This window comes from Maylandia zebra, linkage group LG6 (genome assembly GCF_041146795.1).
Source record: "Maylandia zebra isolate NMK-2024a linkage group LG6, Mzebra_GT3a, whole genome shotgun sequence".
In the NCBI taxonomy this organism is placed as follows: Eukaryota; Metazoa; Chordata; class Actinopteri; order Cichliformes; family Cichlidae; genus Maylandia; species Maylandia zebra.
Window position 1 is genome coordinate 33,713,595 of NC_135172.1, and position 27,171 is coordinate 33,740,765.

The window sequence follows — 27,171 nt, forward strand, 5'->3', positions numbered from 1 at the left end:
CCAGGTACAGTTTACCGACGGATGGGTACAGGACCTTGAAATGCACCGTGTAGAACGAAAGACCATCGTACGTATCATAAGTTTACCAGTCTCACAAATCGTCGTCATAAATACACATTCATTAACCGTTTATTAATAGGACCTTTGAGCTCAACGGTAATTAATTAGCAGTGGAAATAATTTCTGGTACCCATCACAGAAATGTAGCAGTGACAATAATATTGTATGCTGTAATCGTACTGGGCAATTAGTGATACAAAAAACCTGTTTTATCCTGTGAATAAAAGTATATGTTTTTGTCAATGTACCATAATAACAGAAGCGAAACGCAATATTGTGTCAGGACAATTCACTATTTATGCACAATAAATAAAGGAGCATAGCGCGACCATTTCTGTTCAGCGCCAGACTTGCTTGTAACCTATATCACTAATTATGTTATGAAAATGACGTATTAACTACTAAAAAACACTGACCTTCGTGTAAATGCTTGGAGCAGACTAACCTGTGAGCTGGAGTGTTCTGGGACGTTATATTTGGTCTTTGAATGGCTGCAATCCAGACCATCCGTCGCGTCTTTGTTACTTCGGAAACATGGCTCGAACAATTTCTCTTCAACGACGTAATCCGATAACAACCGATCTCTTTACCCGTCGGCTTCCCGTGGCTGTCATGCGACCGGCTATTGCAGTTAATAATACAACGGCTTCTTGACATTTTTGTGTTTCTTTTTATCGCTGTATAACTGATTTTAATTGAAAGCCTGCGTGAGCTAGTACCGCTTGCCACGAGTTCCCAGAATCCTTTGCGGTTCTACCCGTGAATGACGTCACATTTTCAATCTCTATATAATATGCATGTTAAATTTTATATTTGGGGTAAAATATCAAGTCTTTTCAAGTAAACCGGTTCAAGTCCAATTCAAGTCCCAGGTCATTGGTGTAAAAGTCCAAGTCAAGCCACAAGTCTTAGAACATTTTTTCAAGTCAAGTCTAAAGTCATAAAATTAATGACTCGAGTCTGACTCGAGTCCAAGTCATGTGACTCGAGTCCACACCTCTGCTGTTAACGATTACATTGACAAGATAAGATCTTTTCCCAGCTCATCACTACACATGTCCTCCCCTCTCCCTGTCATGCCCTTCCACCCCACCCTAACACCCCACAACCCTCACTCAGCACTGTTATTGGGCCTTAACATCTTCAAAGGCATTAAAGTCCAGAAAACTGCATGTCTAATTAGCAACTCTCCCTGAGACTGTCGCTTTGATCTGCGAGCCCTGAAGCGATGGCGAGAGCTGAGGCGAGAGAGTGAGCAGGGTGGGAGAGAAATGGATAAAGACATCAGGTGTTGGAAAAACAAGATATGAAACCAATGCACATCTTGCAAGCAGCCGTTGGCTCCAACATGAAATACGAGACTCGTACGTATACAGAGCTGGAAATGCACTTGACTTAAAACACCGCAAAACAAGCGCAACTCAATCTTCACACATGCAGGACTCAAAGAAGAAAAGTCGACATTTCTGGTGCCAAAATCCATGCGTGTTCATTCTAGTGGTCCTATAACGGGTTAACACCAGCTAATGAGCTGTTTTAGACCATGATGAGTTTCAAATCAGCTTAGAGATAACAGTCAGAGTAAACCATTACAGCTACAAAGGATACTTCCAAAAGCAGGGACAACAGAGGCACAGTAGTTGCAGTTAAATCAGCAGCAATACAAGTACTATTAGTCCCAGCATGGCATCTTTAGTAGTAGTCCTGGCAGCAGCGTCAACTGCAATCTCTCTGAATGATACCAAGAAGCAGCAACTATGACGGTGCAAGTTTAGTAGGGTTACATTTTTACTTTAAACTTCTCCTTGAGATACTTTCAGATGAGAAATGTGTGAAATATTTTGAGGCTGTGAACCAAAAGATATTTGGGATGTTTAAGAAGTTTTGTTCAAGAGTTTAATTTTAGTGTTTACCTGAGGTTCCGGCTGGACGCCTGAAGTGAGGTGGGACAAGACAGAGATGGCAGGGAGAGAGACCAACACGGCGCCGATCACGTGACGAGAGACCCAGCCAGAAACTACCAGGAGGAGGGAGTGAGTACAGCTCATCACCTCCTCCAAGTAGAAGGCCATGCTGCACGAGAGGAGTGGAGAAGAGAAGGGGGAATCATTTATTGTCTTAATGAAAATCAGAATGAACAAAAACTTTAACCCATAACTGAAAAATATCAAAGTTAGACAGAAAATAAAGTAGAGAAAAACACGCCGCCTCTTCTCCTCTAACTTCCTCAATCCTTGCTCAGTCTGGGAAAAAACTGCAGCAGATTCTCATTACCCTTAATTATGATACATTATTAAAACAATAACACTGTCCAAGTCACAGCAAGAAGATGAAGATTTATTGCCCATTTAGGCAAGACAATAAGTGAAAATTAATTAATCTTTAAATACTCTCCATGCACAGTCATTAAAGTAAGTACCACAAGAAAACACATCCCGAGCACTACTCAGAGTATTGGAAAATCCAAGGATAAGTTGTTTTTTTTTTCTCTTTTAGCCTGGTATGAGTTTGTCATTGTGCCGGTTTCTAAGCCAGTAATTGACTGGGGAAATTTATCCGTGGTGTGGAAGCCAAATAAAACATAAAACAGTGTAAAACAATTCATGCTAGTCTCAGTGGAAAGTCACAGTCCTGCATGTTGGTCTATCAGTAGTTTCAGTTCCGTGGCACTGAAGCCCAAGAGATACAGATTTTTATTCGACTGTGACAGCACTCGACTTGAAAACAAACAATTGCGTATTCTTACGCCCAGCTGGAACCGCACCGAGAGCAACGGTATAAATAACACTTGAGCGATTTCGCTATCCCGCCAGGAAAAATAAAATCTGGGGAAAACACTGAGGCCTTGTCATTGTTTTGTAAAAAGGTCAAATGTTGAGACAATGAATGTGTTACGTTATAAAATATGTTATACAAATGTTTTTATTGTCATATCGGTCAAAACATTTTTGATATACAACATGTGTGCACACTCACTAACACCCACAAACACTCTCCATCTGCATCAGCTGCCTAAACATCCTCACCGTATGGAGAGCACCAAGGAGGCCAGCTCAAACAGACCAGCCAGGGGAGCCAAGGCCAGGGCAGCGGTAGCCAGAGTGGATGAGCTCATGAGAGGTGGAAGAAAGCAGGCCAGGGTGAGGGCCAGGAAGACAAAACAGCTGAGGAGGACATCCAATAAGGAGCTGAAGGTAGTGCTTGCAAACGTCTGCACCGGAACCATGTTTCTGACCTAAATGGGAAGAGTAATTGCAATTGCTCATTTTTACAGAAACTACACCCACACCTTGCAATGCACACATAAATGTATGGATGTTTTACAATCAGGTCTAAAATGTGTAAATCTAAATGCAAAACAAAGTACAGACACAATGAAACCTCCAAAATATTTATTTTACCTTTTTTTAGCAGTCGTATCCAGATCTGCGTTGTTTTTACGTGGTTTCCTAATCTGATTTAACTTAAAAAAATGTTACTGCCTTCTGTAAACTGCCAGATTATTTTTAAATTAATCACACTTCTTCAGTGGGTGTTAAAACCCCCCAACTAAATCCTATTTTCATCCTTAAAGGGGGGGTGCAAAACGACAGTAAAAGCGACAAATAGAAGCTTTTTTACAAATGCAAAAATCCCCTGAATTCTTCCAATCGTTTAACAATTCTTTCTAGACACGAATGCACAAACTAAAACTTGTGCTGCTTTAGCAAATAATAAATATTATATAAATGTTTACATACTGAATATATTTTCACAGCTAAACCCAAAAGTCATAGTCATGTGCAAACTCTTATGATCACATACTGTAGACATTTTGCGTGAAGTGATCCTAGTGTTGTGGGGTTTTTGTTTTTTTGTAGTAACACTGGTTTAACACCAGGTGGCTACAAGACTTTGAGGTCAATGCAGGCCAACTGGAACTGGTCCTGTGTGTGTGTGCCTGTGTGAGAGAGCATGTGGTATAAAATTTCGGAAACAAGAGGGGTACAAGGAAAAACTTACAACAACTCCACCCCATCGGTCAAAGAGACAAGCACGCAGTGACACAGAGAGAATCAAACGCTCTGCCTCAGATTCAAAAGATGCATTAGGACACTACTGTTTGTCATTCATCTCCTTATTGCCTTCTGCTTTTTAACAGTTCAGGTTTTTGGGTGGTTCTTTTTTTCTTATCCACGTAGGAAGCCCTCTCTTCTGCTGAGTGCTATTTTTAGTTAAGCCTCAAGTTAATCAGCGAAGAGTGTTAAAATCACAATCGCTGGTAGGATCATCAAACAGTTGAGTAGAAAAATGTGTTTGTGTACTTGTGTGTACCTCTTCCTTGTAGCTGCTCCGATAGGCTTTTTCCAGAGGGCTCTTTAGAAAGTTAAGACTGATCTTATTGATGGGTGGTTTGAAAAAGTAATCCTTCATTAGACTGGAGATCAGAGTAAGGAAAAAAAATACGACAAAAGGTCAGAAAAAGTCAAATGGTTCACTTATTATTTTATTGTGTGAAAAAAATGCAACAACTGTAACAACTCATCTGGTGATTCAGGACAAAACAAACAAACTGTAAGTCTGAAACAACTGCTCCGACATTAGCATTAAACCCTTGAGTCCTCAAGTAATCATACAAGATTTCATCTTTAAGAGCATCCTGAGAACTCTGTGTGTGGAGTTTATGCGTTTATCTCTGTGATCTGGCGAGGCGAGCCCTCAGTACAAAGGTTTATTTTTAATAAACCTTTAGAAAATTATGAAAACATGGCATCATATTCAATGCCAAAGTGATAAGGGTGCATAATTAGTCACCCTTATCAGATCATAAATTCCACCTTTAACCACTTTGCTCACCTGTCCTCCCCTATAACATCCACGAAATGGGCGTCGCTCTTCTGTCTGTAGTTCTTGGCACGCAACTGTATCAAGGCAGAGTGATCCATGCCTGTACCTGCTGCCCCCGTGCCCCCAGCCATGCCGAGACTGGTGCCAGTTCCCGTGTCACATAGAGAACTCTGACTGGCCCGCACTGGTTCCTCCAGCGGTGGACTCAGCAGGCCGTTGACTGCCCTGGGGCTGTGACCTGGGATAAACTGTGATGAGTAGATGAGATAAAGGCGATGACAAAGACAGAGGGACCAGAGTCAGAGGAGAGACGACGGAGGTGAAAAAGAAGAAAGGACACAAAAAGCGATAAGCACGGGGCATGACTGTCAAGTAGCTTTAGAGACAAATGCTTAATCGAGTGCTTGACAAGTGCACCGATGCTGTCGTTGCTCGTGTGTGCGTGTTGTACCTTGGCACTGCTAGTCTTGTGCTCTTCCTGGCAGCCATTCAGCACAGCCACATCATCACCCTGCTCTGCCACTGAAGACAGGACCGTGTTATGAAACACACAGGGAGGCTGGAGAGAGAAAAAGACAGCAGGGGGAGATTTTGACAAATTAAACATATCATACAGAAGCGGCTTGTGCAATAACAGCATCAGATTATATATGATGGAGCTGTGCGCACTGGTATGTTTTAAGTTTAAGTAAAAGTGAAATGATGAGCTGGAGTGTTTCAGTTTTATAATAAATCCCCCTAATAATTAAGACTTAGCAATGAATACGAGACAAAATAACTCTGTGTGAGTCACACAATGGTAAATGGCCTGTATTTGTATAGCGCTTTACTAGTCCCTAAGGACCCCAAAGCGCTTTACACATCCAGTCATCCACCCATTCACACACTGGTGATGGCAAGCTACATTGTAGCCACAGCCACCCTGGGGCGCACTGACAGAGGCGAGGCTGCTGGACGCTGGCACCACCGGGCCCTCTGACCACCACCAGTAGGCAACGGGTGAAGTGTCTTGCCCAAGGACACAACGACCGAGACTGTCCAAGCCGGGGCTCGAACCAGCAACCTTCTGATTACAAGGCAAACTCCCAACTCTTGAGCCACGATCGCCCCTGTTCAAAATGAGCTTCCCTTCATCACTGACTGGTTCAATAATGCACCAAAAGTACAGGGTCGGCCATTTATATGGATACATCGTAATAACATGGGAATGGTTGGTGATATTAAAGTCCTGTTTGTGGCACATTAGTATATGTGAGGGGGAAACTCCTCGAGATGGGTGGTGACCATGGTGGCCATTTAGAAGTCGGCCATCTTAGATGCAACTTTTATTTTTTCAATAGGAAGAGGTCATGTGACACATCACACTTACTGGTAATGTCACAAGAAAAACAATGGTGTGCTTGGTTTCAACGTAACTTTATTCTTTCCTGAGTTATTTACAAGTTTCTCTTTGTTCACAGCCATTGACATGTTGAAGAGGTTAACACGTGAGGAGCGGACCGAAATTGTGTTGATATCTGGTGAACGCAGTAACCAGGTCATTGCAGCAGATTTCAATGCAAGACACCCTACGAGACCATCCATCTCCCATGCTACAGTTAGCAAACTGCTTGCTAAGTTTCGTGAAACTGGTTCAGTGTTGGATTTGCCAAAATGTGGATGCAAGAAAACTGTCACTAATGAAGAAACATCAGTGGCTGTCCTAGCTTCATTCAGCAAGAGCCCACAGCATAGCACTCGCCGCATCCCATATGGAAAAGAAATAGTAAAAACTTACATGATTTACTCATGAAAGTGGCCACTTTCTCATTACTTTCATATATTGTTTTAGTAAGTATCCAAACCATACAAGTTTCATTTATATAATTTTTCAAGGGATCTTATATCTGTTTTCACTCTTGTATGCTTTCCATACAAGTTTCACACAAGACAGATGCAAACTTTATAAGATTTATATATATCTTTTCCATATGGGATGTCACTGGAGAGTGGCATTAGTCGAACATCCCTTCTGCCAATATTAGCTACTCACAAATGGCACCCTTACAAACTCCAGCTACTGCAGCATCTCAACGAGGATGACCCAGATCGGCGCACAGAATTTGCAGAATGGGCAAAACAAAAATTGGAGCAGGACCCTCAGTTCATGCAGAAGATTTTGTTCAGTGATGAGGCAAACTTTTATGTGAATGGTGAAGTTAACAAACAAAACCACCGCTATTGGTCTGACACTAACCCACATTGGATGGATCCCTCCAAGACTGTTGGAGCAACAAAAGTGATGGTTTGGTGTGGTATATGGGGTACAACGATAGTGGGTCCATTCTTCATCAATGGAAACCTCAAGGCCACTGGATATTTGAAATTGCTACATGATGATGTGTTTCCCTCTTTATGTACTGAAGCTGGCACGTTCCCTGAGCTTTTCCAGCAAGATGGTGCACCACCACATTATGGGTGCCAGGTCCGAACATTCCTAGATGAACAGTTTCCTGGAAAGTGGATTGGTCGTCGTGGGCCAGTTGAAAAGCCCCCAAGGTCTCCCGATCTGACCCCCTTACACTTTTATCTTTGGGGTCATCTGAAGGCCATTGTCTATGGTGTGAAGATACGAGATGTGCAGCACCTGAAACTACGGATACTGGATGCCTGTGCTGGCATTTCTCCTGCGGTGTTGCTATCAGTGTGTGAAGAGTGGGAGAAGAGGGTTGCATTGACAATCCAACACAATGGGCAGCACGCTGAACACATTTTATGAGTGGTCAGAAACTTGTAAATAACTCATGAAAGAATAAAGTTACGTTGAAACCAAGCACACCATTGTTTTTCTTGTGACATTACCAATAAGTTTGATGTGTCACATGACCCTCTTCCTATTGAAAAAACAAAAGTTGTATCCAAGATGGCCGACTTCTAAATGGCCACCATGGTCACCACCCATCTTGAGGAGTTTGCCCCTCACATATACTAATGTGCCACAAACAGGACTTTAATATCACCAACCATGCCCATATTATTACGGTGTATCCATATAAATGGCCCAGCCTGTACTTCAGTTTTGTATGTTACTATAGACAAGTGGTTCTGACTGCTGGGGCACAGAGCTGGAAAAAAAAGGATTTGACCAAGGGAATCCTTTTTATTGTTAATGCCTGATTAAAACAATGCAGAGTGAGAAGTATTCTCCATTTCTTGATATGACAAGTATAAGAGCCACTGCTTTAAGTGAGGCATTCATCAGAAGGACAACAAGCATCAATGCCAGTTTGAGTTCCTCATATGTGGTTGTCCTCTTACCCCAATCCGGTCAGGTGGTTGGTGTGGCAGCAGAGGCTCAGCGGCTTTCGCCCCTCCAGGGATGAGGTCTGGTGTGTGGGTCGGAGGACAGGAGGAGCGGCTGACTCCTTCAAAATCCTCGCCTGGCAGTGCCATCTGAGAACAGCCACACTGCACATCATGATCCGGCTTCCTCCCTGATATCAGGTAGGTTTTCAGTTCTAACAAGAGAACAAAAAGCAATGCAGTTTAGAGGAGAGTAGCATAACTTTCACTTTACTGGTTGAGTGAGATTAAAAAGAAGTGAATTGCAGAGCACAACCGATGATAATTTCTTCAAAGCGGTGTCACTTAACACAATCCTAACAGCAGTGGCTTGCAATTGCTAAATTATTACTCGAGAATTTGTAAAGACCAGTCATCATGTGCCTCTGAATTCCCAAAGAAAGCAAATTTTCTTACTTACATATAAAAAATCAACTAAAATGGTGTAGTAACTTTTAAATTAGGGTCTATTTCCCTGAGAGGCACCACTGCACATGTTGCTGATAAAAAAGGACTGGATTATGTTGAAAATATGGACTCTGGGCAAATTTCTTTCGCCATTATGAACAAACAGATGGTCATGTTCAGGAATATGAATATGAACTGCTGACATAAGTCATTTTTATGGTGGTATGTACTGAGATGATCCACCTGGGTTTTAAATGTTAACCACTGTTAGATGTAACCAAAAATCTGATGATTCAGGCAGGTCTGTAACTGATTTGTCAATAAACTAATTTAATAATGAAAGGGCAGAAAAAAAGTCATTTGTAGCTGTTTTAGGTGTGTGGGTACAACAAGGAAGCGCTAAGGACACACCCTCCCTTCCCCGATCAGCACAACGCTGACCGTTAGCCATTAATGGCATTTGAGGAGGAAATTTTATACTTGTAAAAATCATGGCTAGGTGTAGACACACACTCTTCAAGCACACATGATCCATGCTTAGTGGATTTACACAAATGCTGACAAGCCAACGGTAATGCAATATTGGGTGTTTCACAAACTGTGTTTGCATATCAGCCCACGGCTCAGGCCTATTCACCTCGCTGAAGAGCCAACAAGGAAATATACAAACAGTGGATTAGAGAGATGGCCCATAGCCAGCTACTATCAGCATGTCCAAACATACAGTAACCTGGCTAACTGGCCTCATTGTTCAAACAGCTAAAGACGCTAACCATATTAGCAAGGGGGGGTGACTGGAAGAGCATCTAAAGGGTTACAGTGACATGGTCTATAACAGGTCGTGTGCTCTCTACTGTAAACTGACTGATGAAGTTACTATCATTAAAATGTGAACTATTTACTAGTAAAATTGAACTTGATGGCCTGCAAAAAGATATGTTTTCAATAAACTATCATTTATTCTACATAAGTGCTATTCCAGGTATGCAAGATAAGAGCTCTTAGGACAAATACACATTATTATCAGCGCATGCCTAGCTCAGCTATGTATGAGACCTTTTCAGGGGTTCTGTGGTCCCTGCAGCTTCATGCATGTGCTATGTGCAAACACTTGCTTGCATGCTTCATACACATGTAGTAAAGATTTAATGTTTCCAAAAATCATTTCAGGTGAAGACTGAACTGGATACATCACAGTAATGAAGTAATGAATCCCTGTCATAAAAATAGATGTTAGATTTTTTTCTGTTTTGTTCTTGAAAAAACAAAACAAACAAAACTGAGGTATGAACTGTAATTCTGGCCTAAGAATTGAGCTACGAACCAAGCTGTGGATCTGGAGAATCTGTACAGCCCTAAGAAATCACATTTCTGACAGATACTCTATTGTACAGTCAATTACTCTACTTGGGAGGAACGAAAGCATAATTCAAGAGTTCTGAAATAAAGATCTGAGTGCTCGTTCTATGAAATTCCTCGTGATCTGTCTGCATGCCAATGTACTGTTTTCATTTAACTGAAAAAAGAGGAAGATATGTAACCATGTGTCAGTCTGATATGTGTGACTGATGAGCATCCAGTTTATATGTGAAAGCTCGTGCGTCAGTCTGATGCTGAGTGGGAGTGTTTGTAAGTTGGTCTGTGTGCTACAGAAGATTATCAAACACACACACACACACACACACACACACACACACACACACACACACACACACACACACACACACACACACACACACACACACACACACACACACACACACATATTTCCATCCCTTTCAGTCCTCCTGCAGGGAGTTAACTCAACTCTCTCCAGTTTTTGTACTTTTATTAAATTAGTCTAATGGAGCGAAATGTGGATACGAAATTTTTACGTTCCTCTAAAAAGTCCAAGGGATGGTGTAAAGTAAAGCTAAATTATTCAAGTTTTTTATTTATAAATAATTAAAATGAAAGAGACGGACAAGCTGATAGCCAGTACTCTTAAAAAAACGAAACCCAGAAGTTGGCCAGCAAACAAAAGCCGCACACACACAGTTCACAAGCTGCACAAACTCTCTGGTACTAGAGCTCGCCTTTCTCTGGCCTTAAGTACTCTGGCCTAATTTCTGAGTAGAGTCAGCTGCACAAAAGCGTGGCACCTAAGGTGGGAGAGACGGTGGACACACCCACGCAGAGTCAAAATCACAGCAGGCCCAGCTGGGGCCGTAACAGATACTGTATTGGTACAACTGACACTAATACCTAGGTATCAATTTCTTTTTCTAACCTGTTGCTTTCGATAAAAGTCTAAGAAAACTTCCAACTGATAACGGTATTGGCTGAACTAATTTTATTATTAGATGTATAATAGCTTTATAGGGTTTTAATCCACTGTAAGATGCAAAAATTCTCTATTTAGAGATTCGAACCAACAGATGTGAGTTGCAGTTTCACCAAAACTTGTTATTAAGCTTCTTATCACCATAAAAATCATTCTGTTAAACTAATTTAATCATTCGAGTGTCCTGTGCTTTATTTTGGGCCCTTGAACCAGTCAGTGTCCTCACCCTGTGCTACTCAACTACAAGAATCGGTGTTACTTTATGTATGAATAATTTGTACAACAGTGACGTGGGACTTCAGCTACAGCAGATTATCAGGAAATATATCCAAGTAATTGTTTTAAATGGATCATTTAGACAACGAGCCTAAATCGGAACCAAATAATGGAAAAAATATTAAGAAACACAATGACTGATGGTTTCGTGGATTAAAATTATGTGAATTAAATGCTTTGCACTGCGCAATCAACATTTCGTAACCTGACCTCAACTAAAGAAGATTTCTGACTGCAATACTAGAAAGCACTCTTTGCATCAGAACACCAAATGAGGGAATGCCTTTTGGAAACATATCATTCATCACCCTAGTGAGGTTTTAAAAGCCTGTGCCCAGAATCTATGTCAATGAGGCTAAAAGCTCTTCTGGAGGCAGTTGGCCCACAAGCTTAGTAGCACACTTTCATTTTTCATAGATGAGAAGCCAAGAAATTCCTTAAGATGCATCAGTCTGACACCAAGAAAACTCCAACTGTACTGAATTGGCAGAGAAACCAGTCAGTAAATCTGATTACATAACCGGTAAACAAGAGTGGTCTCGGTGGAAACTTTGAAAATTTGTGTTCCATCTGCATCTATAAGTAGGAGACATTTTCACTTGTATTAATAGGAACTGCACCAGTGTTAATAACTGGTTAAGTTAAAGAGTTTAGATAGACAAACATCTATTTTGTGAATTTCCCTCTTACTCCAACATGCCTTCTTCATAACAAAAATGCTGACATGCTACAGACAAAGATACGGACAACTCAAAAACAGGCACTAGCAAGCGGCACACAGATTGTAAAGATGGTGAAATCGACCTAGAGTATTTTGAAGGCCATTGAGCCTCACAATGCCTGGCATAATCCACATTCCTTTTCTTCTTCCATTTCAGATTTCAAACGTTGTCAACAGCGTGCTTGAAAGTCTAAAACAAACCTTGAGGGAGTTAAATGCTTGATATAACAGACAGTGAAAAGATGAAGTTTTCCAGCAGTAAAGTGCACAGCAGGTTGATAGTTGTGCGCATGGATTCAAAGGTATGAGTATCTACTGCTTTCTAAGGGCAGCACACTACTACGTGTCTGTCTATTGATCTTCTACAGGCTCTGTAAAGGCAGCACTCTGGGAGAAACTGACACCAGTACTCTAAGCCTCAATGCAGCTCAACGGGCTTTATTGATTTATTCAGACCAGCTGCCTGGAGCAGAAAGGGTTCAGCTGGGGACAGCTACACATACTACAACCACACATACAAAAACACCACAATGCTCATGCTGTAAACACTTAGCCATATACCTAGACATCTAACAGAGTTAAGAACCTGACCAACCTAAATTACGTGGCAGGATATCTTAAAGTTTCTTCCTCTTTAGTCTCCTTTCGCATATCATTTTTCCAGACTAAGCCATCGTCAATGATTTTCATAACAAACATTTCAAACTCTGTGCGTGCATTGCTGCAACAGAAAATTACATCTGTCCAGCAACCACCCCCGCCCCCCAACTCCCAAGAATGTTGTCTGTTCTTTGTCAATTAACATCAAACAACATTTGATGTATGTTACAAGACTCAAAATTTTTTTTTTAAATTATAGAGCCAGATAAGACGTGCTGGCACTGCATGTAGGATAAAACCCAGTTGTTGTTGTTTTCTGCACAAACTTCCAATTTATCGAAGCACGAACAAACGCACAGAGAAACGCGTGCACACATCAGAGATGCAACAACTCAGAGCTCGTCGTGATTACATCTTCCGTGATAGCCATGTGAAGCTGTGTTGCAATGTTTTCAGATCATTCAGGTAACAGAACTGGTAAATATATTGGGAATACATCAGAATATTCTAGTTTGTTTTCGCTTCATGTTCTAATTGCGATCAAATGTTCAGGCCTGTGGTTAAAAAAAGGACACAAACCGAACTGTGGGTTTCAATAATTATTACTTTATTATTATTCATCCTTTCGCAATCTGTCCATGCATCGTTTCATAATGTTTGTTTTTTTTATTTAATAGATCTGCATTAGATGACCTTAACACACGTTGAACCCACTTATTGAGGTTAAAGCCTGCTAAAGACTGCTAAATCATAAACTAACACACAAATAAATAAATCACAACACAGCAAATGAGATTTTACATTAGCAGCTCCGATGTTATCTCCTCCTGTATTAGCTGGACTAGCTTCTTTATGAATTCAATTATGTTTTGTAACAGTATAACGTGTCTCTTAAGCTCCTTGTGGCTTTTGTTTGGACCCTAAAATTATTTAAGAATGAATGGACATCCTAATGAGAAGGCCGAAATGTACCAGTATGGTCAAGGAAAATATTTCCAACACGCAATGTCAAAACTAACCACATATGACAGTAGTGTTGACACATAAAGCAACAGCTACTTTCAGTTTGCTATCTGCTATGCCTTGTTTATGACAAGTTTCTTAGTTTTACAGCTGTATTAACACGCAACTTTAACTTAAAAATGACACAACTGACCAGATGACATAACATTTATAATAACCAAAAACAAAAACAACTTTATTTTTTTTGCATATCTTACCTCCTTAGCGTATACCGTATTCAGGAAATATGCAGCATCTCCATGTGGGAGACACATAAAGTGGATGAATCAAACTAACATGCACACACAAAAGTACCATTTTCTAAGCGTATGACTCATCGAAGGTAATGCAATGCGGTACGATTGCTCTTTTCCCTTATAGTCTCATACATTAGAAACCATCTCCCAACTTCTTAACACACGTGCACGGCTGGTTTTACCAGACCAGATCCACACAGGCATGAATCAATTAATCAATCAGTGAGACACGAAGATGAATGGAGAGGAAGTAAAGCTGAGTCGTCACATTCCACATGCACACTTGAAGCCCATACACATCATGGCTACACATACTCACCTACACAAACACACACATGCTACACAAACACACACGTGCTACACAAACACACACGTGCTACACAAACACACACATGCACACACAGAAAATTACTCTCCAGAAAACAGACTCCCAACTCCCTGACACTGACACACATATAAACGCGCTACTCTATCAACATTAAAGAGCACCTACTGCACTCTTTCATTATTTACACTATATATACTGTTACAATGGCGGATGCTCAATAGTTTGAATGTTGTGTTTATAAAGTCCTGTAGTATACCTTTGAAGAGAAGAGATTTCTATGACGTACTCCAGAAGTACTCCTGTGCAGTTAGTAGTACTTGGAAAAATGGCAAATTCCCCAGGAATTTAGTCCTTCTTTGAAAACACCTGGACCAGGAACCAATGCTTATCCCAGGGGAATTCTCCTATGATGTGACGCACAGTGTATTTAATTTAACAATTTAAATGACAAATAATTATATGGAATATAAATACAAATATTTTAGAGCCTAATTTTAAAGATACAGTGTGTAAAATACCACTGCTAGATGTCAGATTGCAGTCAAATGACTACTGTCTTCTTACCCCAACCAATTCAAGTGCACAATCCTACTAAGGTGATTTGTTGAAGATCTCCTGAACCTTTGTGTCGGTAAAAGTTGCTGCTTTGGCCTAACAGTACCTGACAAGCTGGTGACAGGAGGGTCAGATGTATAATCTTCTGACACTAAGTGATTGGGCCGATAAATAAGCATATTTGTGCAAATTTTTGCTTGTTAGAGCCTTGACTTCAGTTCAGGAGATGAGTGTTGAGGTGAGGAGGAAGAGGATGATGTGGAAGGAAGGAGAGGGGGACAGGAATGGAAGAGGAAGATGAGAAAGACGTAATTCAAAAGAGATAATACACATGTACAAATGTGAAATGGTTAGCTAGAGATATCTGTGATCTTTAAATTATTTTACGTGGCTGGTCTCGAGTCGCATACATAGAATGCAATCAGGCAGGATGGTGAAATAAACTGTTCAGACTACTTCCCTCAGGAAGGAGGTTCTGCAGCATCCGGTCCCGTAACAGCAGACTGAGAGACAGCTTCTCCCATCAGGCTATCAGACTGCTGAACACGTCATAGACACCTCACCTCCACTACTGGAACTTCAACATTATGCACTCCATACTGTACAGTAATGCCACTGTTTTGCACATGTCTCAACTCTGTATATTTTTATATATTTTATCTATTGTTTACTCTATTTAATTTGTAAAATATGTGTACACACACACACACACACGTAGAAAAATATTTAGTATACACATCCAGAAATGCATATACTATTATATATTGTACATATATTTATTAGTTTCAGATGTAGCCATTCTTGTATTTTGCTTGTTTACATTATTGTATTTTGCACAACTCTGTTGCTTGTGAAGCTCGCACACAAGAATTTCACTCACATGTGCTGTACCAATGTACCTGCACATGTGATGTGACAATAAAAGTGATTTGATTTGAAATCAGTTTCGGCCACTATTTTCAAAGTGGAGACCAACATGGCGACTTCCAAAAAACCAGCAGCTGCTCCTTTGCATATTTAATAGATTAAATCAAACTTTATAATGATGCATTCATCAATTTGTTGCAAGATTTAATAATCAATAGATATTTATGAGTGTAACATTCTTTTTTTAATTAAATAATATTAAAAATGACTTACTTTATCTTTAATATAAATGAATTTCAGATAATTTCGAAAGCTTTGATCAATTGTGATGGCCTTTTTCACTTTCCGATGTCATACAGCACAATGATTTGCTCGTACATACAGGCTGAATGATTTTGCAGCTTTGCATTGATACACACCCTTAGTACATATAAAGATAAACTCCTGAAAGGTAGTTCTACAATTCGTAAGCACAAACGTAAACATGAATCGAGACAGACTTGATCCAAAAAATGTGTACAAGTGTGCAACAAGCATACCGAGACAAATGTCTGGGCAAATGTTTTAAAACTACATCTGACATTTCAGACCATCCCCAGAGAGATGGCTCATTCCCAACTCACTACTTCCTGACAAATGACCTTTGACTTTATGGCAACTTCCAACCACATGATCAAAACAGTGACCCAAAGGTCGTTGACTCCCCTCTGGTCCCACACACAGAGAAGTGAACGTATGTGAATACAAAAGAGGGATGGAGACACTTCAGCAGACTAATTAAAGAACTTCCATCGTTCTTTGTTTTCTCATTCTTTCATTTTGCTGCTTGAACAATCAGAAATAAATAAATACAGAGCTAAAAATAGATTTAAACTTGCTTCCCCCTTTCATAGATTTATCCTCCAACTGTCCAATTTTATTCACGTTCACCTTCAACTTCTTCTCCTTTGTCTCACCAGACCTTACATCTCGCAGCACCTCTCGCTACCTATTTTTATAGTTGATCTGCCTCGTCTCTGCTGTCTTGTTCTTTCCCTTTTTTTTCAGCTGTCTGCCTTCAACTTTCTCCCACCGCTCACTCTTCCCCTCTCCAGCCCTTCCCTTTCCTATCCTCCAGTTTTCTCCCTGGTCCGTGGCGGGTCTTGAGAACAGGGCTCGACAATAGCAGAAGCCTCCATATTTGGACACGCTGATGGAACCGAGGGATGAGGCTCTCACACGATCCTCCTTCAAATACCCTCCCATTCCTCCCTCTCATCCATCCCTCTATCCCTCCTCCCTTCCCTCTTTTGAGCCATCATTTTAGTCCAGGGAGTTCCTCACTCTCTCCCTCTGCTTCATCCATTTCTTTTCCTTTGCACCACCTCCTTGATCTTTTAAATGTCATTGCTGGGATTTAATAAAGCGTCTATAGGGACCCTGGTGGGTTTCTTCTCTGGTTTTGGTCAAACACGAGACCTTGGTCCCGTCGCCCAAGGGTTTGTTCGCATATTTCTAAATTGGTCTAATCAGGAAAAGTTGTAAAAGTCTGACAAACAACACAAAATGTTGACTTTGTTTTTTCATATACATATTTTGGAGTTGGCATTAACGGATTAAGGTTGGGGTCATGGGGATTTCCTATTAACATCGTGTTTTAAGAAAACATATTAGCATTTTTATCACCCGCAGTTTGTTTGCGCCACAATCAGGAGGTCCTACAAGTGTGTGAGTGCGCGGCATGCAGTACAGCGGGTTGACAGGAAAAGTGACGCACTCCAACTGCCACTGCGTCACTCTGATAAACATACAATCACGCACACACAGCTGTTAAAAGGCATTTAAGTGTCTCACTTCGCAGAGTCTCTTGAGTTTCGCCCGGGGAGGTTGCTGTTCAGCGGCAGAGGAAAGTCCTTGAGGAAGAAATGACCAACCTTGGTCTTGCTCGGGAGAGCTGATGACGACTGATGCATCACTTTTTTGTGTGTGTTTTTTTAATGCATGCGCACACGGATGGGCACATACTAATCTTGACTCCATAGTGTGGTGGTTAAACCTAATGCAAAACACATGCAGTGCGGTGACAGATATTTATTGTCTCCGTGAGATCTTATCTGCTTCTGGTGCAAATGAACTTGATTTGCAACACTACAGAGAACAACTGTTGCACAGAGTGAATCATTCTGCTATCTGCCATAGATTCACAATGTCCAGTCACACAGTCACAAAGACACATACACACCTCCTTGCTGCCCAAAGCTAGTTTGTGGGAAATCCTTGGGAAAAGGTCATAACCACAGAATATGCTCCCTCTCTTCTTTTTCCCCTCCCTCTTTTTCTCTTTCCACTGATGTCACACAACTCTCTCTTTCCACAGACCACCAAGGGACGCCACTTTGCATTCCTATTATAGTATGATTTTACTGATACAGGTTTTTTGAAGGCTATTAAAAAGATATTTGGAAAAAGAACTTCTGCCATGTTGTTGTTCAGTGGCAAACCTCCACTAAAACAGCTCACTGTCTGGGCAGTATTTACTTCTAAGGAAAAAGAATTGTATTTTGTCTTCTTTGTTCTTTTTAAACATATTTGTAGGCTTTTGTTATTGGCTCAATAAAAACAATAGATAATTGTTTTTTTCATGATTTATGTGCATTTAATACATCTGTGGCATTCATTTCATTGTTCCTTATATAACATTATTATCACTTTGACATTCAGATATATCTATTGACACTAAAGGAAAGGTCAGAGGTCAAATGTGACATGATATTTTACATCTTTATATGGTACTTTCTATATAGTTGACAACACACACCACACTTGTAAAATTCATAGTTTCTAAGTTATAATGATTTTTAATCCATTTTCTACCAATAGATCATTAGGTTTACCCTAAAGGCCTTGGTGGATATAAGCAGAAATGAAGGGGTTGTTAACATGACTCCACTCTATATTCATACAAAGTTTCATCAGATTTCATTCAAAGCTTTTCGAGATCTCTTGTTTACAGACAGAAAGACATGCATGCAAAAACAGAACCTCCTTTGTGAAGGTAACCAGAAAGTGAAACTCTGAAAACTGAGAATCTCCTTTGTGGGAGTGTCCGGCACCGTTATACGTGGCATGAACGTGTTTTTAAATGGCAGGAGAAACCTGAGCAAAGCTGTAAACAAGGATGACATGTGAACGCCATACAGAAAGACCATGGCTGGGTTAGAAGCTAGGCCCATCTTTCTATGAACCACTGGCTATTTTGGGTACAACAAACAAGTGTTTTAAGAAAACACTCAGTAACTCATAACTTATGTAACTTATGTGTATGTATGCACTTCTCGGATATGCTAATTCTCAAGGTCTCACACCTGCAGTCACGTCTTCTATGTGACCAAAGGGCATGTTGGGAAACAAAGGAAATTATTGACTGAACTTGGCAGGTTAGCGAAAAGTCGCCACACCCAGCAAATCAGATCCTTTGTTGAACAGATGGAAATCTTCTACAGATTGCCATTTTTTTACTTAACTGTAACTACTAATGCGAGTTTTCCTTCTTTTACTCAGTGAAATTATTCTGACTGTGGATACTGTGTTGTGGAGTGCTTGCACCGTGTCTCTATAATTATGCTTGCAGGTCATTTTGACCCACGTGCCATCAGAAACATATAAAACCCAGGCACGAAAAATCTGTTTTTGTTGTTAAAAATTACTTTATTTTCACTAATTACAACATTGAAAACATTGAAAACATTGAGTAACAGCGACTTATCCCAGTGGCTTTATAGCGCGGCAATGTCAGAGGCAGAATAAACTGAGACTCAAGCTTATAGATGCTTTTGTTTGTAGCCTAACCTTAAACAACTCATTTGCTATTTTTAACTGAGTTAGTGGCTCTGCATCCAGGGGTGTTTGCTATTTTTGTTTTTTAAACGAATGAATGATGTGTCTGTGACAACATCTCATAATATGTGATCGTTCAAATGACTCATTGCATACATAGGGAACACTATGTATGTAGCATACAGTGGAAAGTAAAACACAGCGGTCCTAATATGTCAAATCCAAAACTTCTTTGAATTCATTCAATTAAAACATAAAACTGTAAAAGCCAGAATGTAATGCCTCCCTGTCTTTTTCCATTGCAGCTGTGATATTTAAAAAGAAAATTTTACACACTTAAAAAGGAAAAAAATACACATCTACACAAAACCTTGCCTGCAGTACAATGTGCCAGTCAAACATTTGAGCAAAGTGTTTGTCTTCCATTCTTTGCTCATGCCTTGACATATCTGGGATGTGACTGCCCAAATCTTATTCTGCCTGTTCCCCTCACAGGCTATAAACTCTTTTTCTCCAAGCACTTCGGCTTTTATAAACCAGTGCAACGGAAGCTCATGGATTTTTTAACAGGCTAGGGGCTGCGCTCCGTATCTATTATTCAGAACAGCCGTTTAACACAGCACCACCCCAGCAAACCATAGCCGGCACACACACACACAGACACACACACACACTCACAGGGCAGTAGAGGCAAACCACGATGCTGCCAAACTGACACGCGCAGCTGCTACGAATGTGGAATTTTAAACAGCTGTCAGATTACACAAACAGACATAAAGAGCAGAATAACTAGCAGGCAAATTAGACATATTATTGTGTCGTGTGCAAACCCTAAATGAAAGTCCGCAGATGTCCATGGCACAACCTTGAGCCACGCGCCAACGTGAACACGTTCAATTTTTGCGATTCTACCAGTCATAAAATCTCTTTGAGCTGGTCAATTAGTAACAGCGAGGCAGGAGTGTCAGGTAGGCCTTTGCCCCCAGAAAGTGAATTATTATGGCAATCTACCATTCAATGGTGAAAGGGATGACCATGACAAGGCAAAAACTCTCAGGGTCTGATGGCACGAACTGCATCTTACCACATAACCATGATATCAATGGCTTAAACCCGGTCACAGAACATAATAAATGTTATCATCTACTCTCCGAGTCCTCCCACATTTCTTGTGTGCCTCTGAACGAATTCATCGGAATTTCGTCCCCAAACACCCGGACTGATAAAGAGCGGGATTTTTATTGTGTTTTCACACGATTCTTGTGTTTACACAAGCCAGCTTTATCAATCTCTACCTAATGTTGACATTTTTAGTCTCCACTTTAAGCTGTGCTAGCTATTTCACTATATGCCACCCTTTGTACTTCACACAAAGGGTGGCACCTTTGCATGAAGTAAAAAACCAACAAAAACAATCAACAAGTCATATTCTAGCACCGTCACATGGCTTCATGTGATCATGCTGAAGACTTCTGGATATGAGCTAAACGCAGGCAAACATACACCAAATGTAAAGACAGCGCAACGTGTGCCAACGCTGTTAGGTAAAGCTCCACTGAAGCTCAAATATGAACACGAGCATGTGCAAACACACAAATACATGATGGACTCACGATGGACAGAGCTATGCAGGTGACTCCTGAGTAAGGTGTAGGTCGTAGAAAAGACTAGTTATAGATTAAATGTAGTTGTGTGTGTCTCTGTGTGTAGTCTTCTTGAGGACCAGTTTGATTTTTAAAACACAGAGTGGAGGCAGTTTTGGCTACTTTCAAACATCTCGCTGTTGGGTTATAATGGTTCGAGTTAGAGTTAGATTTATTTACTTCTAATACAGGTTGACTTCATAATTTAATTTAAGTACATGTACATGTACAAATGCATGTTTGTGTTTGCTATACATCTGCAATCAGACTAGGACAGGGCCGGGCACGCTTATCAACACTGAACACACACACATACACATTTGAGTCATGTCATTCTTGGGCAATGGAAATGACAAACTTCTAGTGAAATAAGCCGGTTGTTTGAATAACAGCAAGTTGATTAGACAGCTGCCTGGGTGAGGGAAAACTAACTGTTACTACAGATCTATTTAAAGAAACAGATGCAGAGGATAACAGAGCGTTATTACAGGTCATTCAGACGTTAGAAGGAAGGGAAACTGTGTTTCTGTTAGAATCGAGACAAAGAAGACCATCTGTAGGTCCTGCTCCTATTATATTCTGCTGGTTCATTGGCTCCTGACAGTCAGAGTTACATTATGATTTACTATCAGATCTACAACATCATTTCTCTCTCTGGGACACACAGAGCATTAATGGTAATGGAATTAGGATGTACTTAATATAATACTGCAGGAGACCATTTTGCAAGTCATTTCTGAGCAATTTGTGCATGTACAAGACTGGAGAGCAGAGCAGCGTCACGCTGGTTATGCTTTTCGGCTTTGAACGTCTTCACATTATGCTAAACTTCATCAGGTGTCAACTGAAAATCATTTTAAATTTAAAAAAGTAGTAATATGAACTAAAACACGCACACACAGCTTTATCAGGACAAACTGATTTGCTACGCCTACAAAAATCTCACTCGTTCAGCTTAGTTTCACTTGGATCATATTTTTCCCCATCCATGCCTGCAGTGTTGCTTCCATACTATATTTCAAGGATGTACATATTTGACTCCAGGTGTGAAAAATGAAGCCGATGGAGAAGATCAAATTCTTTTTAAAGGCCACCACAGGCTGCAAAAAGAACCCTGACTATACGGAAGTCTATGAGAAAATTGCTTTATTATTTCAGTAAACATCTTTAAAATGAATTTTAGAAGTTTAGTCTTCCTCAGTACAGTATGATCTCATTTTGCAATTTATGATTCTAGTTACAGTAAAACAGGAGGGCTTCACTACTTTGTGACTGACTGTTGCTACCATATGAATTGAAGATATTTTCTTTCGGTTCTCAGTCAGATACACATCTCACAGTCATGTCCAGCTTCATGCGTCCATCCATTCATTTTCTTCTGCTTATACAATTAAAGCTACCATGGGGCAAGAGGCAGGGTGCACCCTGGACCGGTCGACAGCCTGTTGCATGGCCAATACAAAGAGACAGACAACCACTCATACTCGCATTCACACTTACAGCCAATTTAAAGTCACCGATTAACCTGACCCACTCACGGCATGGCTTTAGACTTTGGGAACAAGGTGTACTACCTGGAGAGAAGTCACGCAGCCACTGGGAGAACATCCAAACTGCACACAGAAAGGCCCCGGCCTGATGGTGGATTTGAACCACCAAAGTGCGGTCCAACGTGACGTAAAACATGACTATTTTGAGGTTAGATTATCCAGGAGGGACCGACCTCCTGCATGAGAGCCAATCAGCAAACAAAAGAGTTGATGAAATAGTTGGAAAATTATTTTTTAAGCAGTTTAGAACACGTGTCAGAAATCAATGTAAACTTCCTAAAATGAAAACATAACAAATAATCTGTAAAGTTTTTCAAAGGAAAAAAACATATCATAAGTGAAATGTTTGATATTTCCAATTAAAAGACTGATTTTGGAGCCTGTGTCTGAAAAAAAAAGGAGCTCTACATACAGAAACTACAAGTTTTTCACTGCTTACATCCCGCTGTGGTCAAACACTACACCACACCTAACAAACAGTCCCAAATAACAAGAAGAAGCTACTTTTAGCTGCTTCATAAATGTGGTTACCACTGCAGGTAACTGATTTGATTTGGCAGACTTTTATGCCACATGTTCTTCCTCACATAACTCCAAAGGGATTTGTGGCTCCTCTCAGGATCAAACAGAGCATCTTTTCTCTTGTTAGGCGAATGTGCAAATCCTATAAGTAATAATATAAGTATCAAAATAGTGCTGCTGCCAAGGATTTCAGTAGATTAGCATTTAAAGAAGCTAGAGGAATTAAATCAGAACTGTTTTTACTAGTATGTTACCACCATCAAGTCCCATAAAGCGTTTCATACTGCGCTTTATGGGACTTACAGGATTAGTGAGTGATAAGCATAAGCCCTGGTCCTCTTTAATTGCCTGCAATGTCTGTCACACCTCGAGTAAAAACATTAAGTAGTAAAAGTGGTTATATGCCCATACGTTTATTAAAATATATATAGACCTAGTTTTTCCTTTGTTTTCAGCTCTAACGTTACTGTACTTTTGTACTTATCACTTTTATCATACGCAGTGGATACCGAAAGACACGGAGCCGCTTGGAAGACCACCTAGAGAAGTGATTTCAAGTGACCTTTGAACCTTACAGTGAACGCATTCCTCCAAACAAACAGATCGAGGTGATGCACGTGACAATACCATGAGAGAGCCTTGCAAAAGCAGATGAAATGAGACAAAAAAAGATTTTCTAAGAGAAAGAGATGAACAAACACACAGCGTTTTAAAGCCACCCCGGCAACCTGAGTTCACCTGTGAGTGATAAACTGATGTGTACAGTAAAAGCACCTCTGTGTACATAAGACACAAAGACTTTGATCAGCCATTTCTTATCTTTACTGTAAAACACACACAGGCGGAAGCACAAGCCCACGTTTTGTTTGGCTAGCTAGCGCGGTGATGTAGCTCCCAATGAAGGGTGAAGATCTGAAGAGCAGAGCAAATTATAACGTGGCAGCGAGAGCACTGCTGTGTGTTTCTGTCTCTGTGTTACTGATCATCTCCTCCTGACAGGTTTTGTTAAAAATCAAAAAATCAGGATTAACAGCTGAGAAACTGCAGCTACTGAGCGAAAGCATGAAATACTCTTTGGCCTGTGCAGCTGTCGTGGTTCTTTTGTGCAAAGACTGGTTTCAATAATGATCCTTTTATCATACTGTCAATTTATAAAGCAGTTTTTAATGGTTAATTATCTACCACACCAGACATTTCATCAATACATGTGCGTGCCTGATAAATGTTCAGTGATGTTGTTTAGGGGGGTTTTAGTGTTGGTTGTTGTTGGGGTTTTTTGTGTGTTATTTTACTGATCAGCTAAATGATCAGCAAATCCAGAATATACTTCTTTATACTGGCAAAACTCTAACTAATTAAATCACTGTTCAAGTGTTCCAGTAAGGCTTGAAAACACCATGGTTTTAAACTGAAACAGCTCAAATGGAGTCCATATACATTACATGTAATTAATGAGCCAAGGAAAGCTTGTTTTGACATAGTGTGAAAGTCACTGTCTGGGCAGCTTTTGAATGTATTTGCATGAGATTTGGAACTTCTTTTGTCACTTGACCCATGAATACCCCGATCGTGTTGAGACAGATAGGAGGAACGTGCACGGTGGCTTTCACAGTAAATGATTTTGCTAGCATGTAAGATCTGAGATTAATAGAAATGCTGAAAATGAGCCAGTCACCTTTACCTCCAGAAAACAGTGGTTGACGCCAAATATAGTGAAAAGAATACAAACGGATAGCCCCGTGACACACTAGGGCTGGCCTGGTACGGCTAAGGATCTGCTGTTTGCAACTGCATATTTAGGTGACATGTTTGATTTAGCAAAGACTAATCAGCCTGAGGGCATGGACTTTCCACTGAAACTCCATGCAAGAGTAGGATGGACCAGTTTGTAAATATGTGTGCGAGCGTGTGTGGAAAAAAGCCAAATGCATGCAGCTTGCATGTATACACGTGCAAGCACACAAATATGTATACACACGGGCACCAAGTTTAGACGCAAATCGAAACTGAAAAGGCGCTAGTGCTACGCCATGATACCATGAGAACAGTTCAAGGCTGATACCTTGAGTCTAGCAGACGTATAACAGGCTGCTATATTGTACTGTAAAGGAAAAACATTGCGCATTAGCGCAAGAGGTAAAGCAGGGATAAAGAAACTGGCTAAACACGAATACGCGACAGAAATGTGCTTCCCTCACCACCTGCAGTGAAATCTGAGTGTGTTTGTGTGCTTGAAGCTAAAAGAGATATGGCAGGCCTGGATTAGAGAGGACGGAGGCGGCACGAGCATTTGAGCAGAGCAATCAGTGACACAAGCAGGATTTAAATACGAGGCGAAGCAGGAAAATTGAGAATGCAAAAATCATCTCGCTGGAAATAAACTGTGTGTAAAATCTGACAGCACGAACAATAACATCAAAAAGGTCAAGCAGAAAAAAACCACACATGCACAGGAAAGAAATACAGCAGCACACACAGGCCTAATGGGCTTTAATAAAAAGTTGCTGTAGATTTGGAGCTTTTCAGTTGTGGGTGTGAATAGATATGCATCAAATGAGCAAAGGTAAATGGAAATTGTCATGTACCACTGAGCTGGAGGGAGGATTTGGACCCAAAGTGCAGGATGCAGGACGCAGGACGCAGGACGTGAAAGCGCTTCAACTTTATTACTGGTAACTTAAGAAGCGCTGCTATAACTACCACATAGTTAAAAAATTATGACTTCTTCTTCTTCTTTCAAGTAAGGCAAGTTGTAAAGAAAACAGATTCCTCATGGTGCACTGAGATGTGATTTGCAGCTGCGTCATCCATTGCACAAACTGCATTTCTGATACAGGCTGAGTATTTGTAAAGGAGAGAATGGCAAGTGGTGTTTCAGTGAGAGAGAATGAATGGAAGCATGACACCGGAGCCGGCTCATTCAGCCTAGCGAAGGATCTATAGCAAAGCTGTGACTAAAGACAGACAGCAGACAGCACTAAAGCACTGTTACACAACAGGACCACATGTACAGGCCTGGGTGACAGGTGGGAGACTGAGGCAATGAATGTGTTACACAGTGAGGATGAGGCAAAGCAGAGGGAGAGATGCGGTACATGAAAGGGAAGAAGACCCCGACATGGGGTGAAGAGGAGGGGGAAACGCAGCTTACAGACGGAGAACACCGAAGAAACGCACAGAATTAATCACTCGTGTCAGACAAGGAGAACGGACACCGTGAATCATAAAATCTCAGTTTCGCAACTGTCTGAGATTAAAGGTACCGGGGATTAATAACTACTCTGTAACCTATTTTCAAACCCAATAACTGACTAGGGTTGTGTGTTTGAAATTGAGGTGTATGGATAACAAAGGGAACGTTGAGAAATGGGACAGCTCAGTTAGCATTTCACAGTAAGTCAATAAGCAGTATATCAGAAAAAGCTAGCTTGGAGACAGTGACCGAATGAAGATGAGAGAGGCCATAACTACACAATAAATTGAGAAAAATGTCCAAATGGGAACATTTGGCTACAGCAGTTGCAACAGTTTATCTTCAGAGTCAAAGATGTCTTAAAGAGCACAATATTCTGGCAGCTTTACAAATCTCTGGTTTAAGGTGAGAAAACTAACACTGGGAAAAGCTACAAAAGTTGGTTAGCTTGCCGATTCTTACCTTTCTCATTACCTGCCTTTTTCTCCAATCTAATATTCACACAATATTTCTCAATAAAAGTTTCTACATTGAGATTCTCTGAAACACAAACACGTCGATGTGCACCACTGCACAGAACAAAATGCATAAAAAGATGCTGGTGGGTAATTTACAAATAGTATCACTGCTCTGCAATCACACATGCACTGCAGCTCCAAACATGCAGATGAGAACAGAAATGTCAAATGTTGCCTGATTAGCTGGTCTTCATCTTGCCAGCTCTCAAGTCTAAGTGATTTAAAAGTGCAGAAGATGTGCAAAGGTGTGAATTTTGTTACATTTGCTGCTAGCGTGTGGGCGTTTCCTGCACGCTTTATCCAGGCAGCTCCCTTCCCTCCCTCCCTAAACCACATGGATTGTTTGCATTAATGTGACTGCATCTTAAGCAGACTACTTCCTGC

At 40.7% G+C, this 27,171-nt stretch overlaps 1 protein-coding gene across 2 annotated transcripts in view; it reads right to left on the reverse strand.

Moving 5' to 3' along the window:
- The window catches only part of adcy9a (adenylate cyclase 9a), a 47,612-nt gene that overhangs the window by 13,864 nt on the left and 6,577 nt on the right, over positions 1-27,171 (reverse strand). For both annotated transcript variants that reach the window (XM_004539117.4, XM_004539116.4), the window contains exons 3-8: positions 8,185-8,384; positions 5,339-5,446; positions 4,897-5,135; positions 4,375-4,477; positions 3,087-3,295; positions 1,974-2,133 (exon numbers count right to left, since the gene is read on the reverse strand). In XM_004539117.4, the coding sequence (XP_004539174.1) occupies positions 1,974-2,133; positions 3,087-3,295; positions 4,375-4,477; positions 4,897-5,135; positions 5,339-5,446; positions 8,185-8,384 (1,019 nt within the window). The remainder of the gene's footprint in view (positions 1-1,973; positions 2,134-3,086; positions 3,296-4,374; positions 4,478-4,896; positions 5,136-5,338; positions 5,447-8,184; positions 8,385-27,171) is intronic.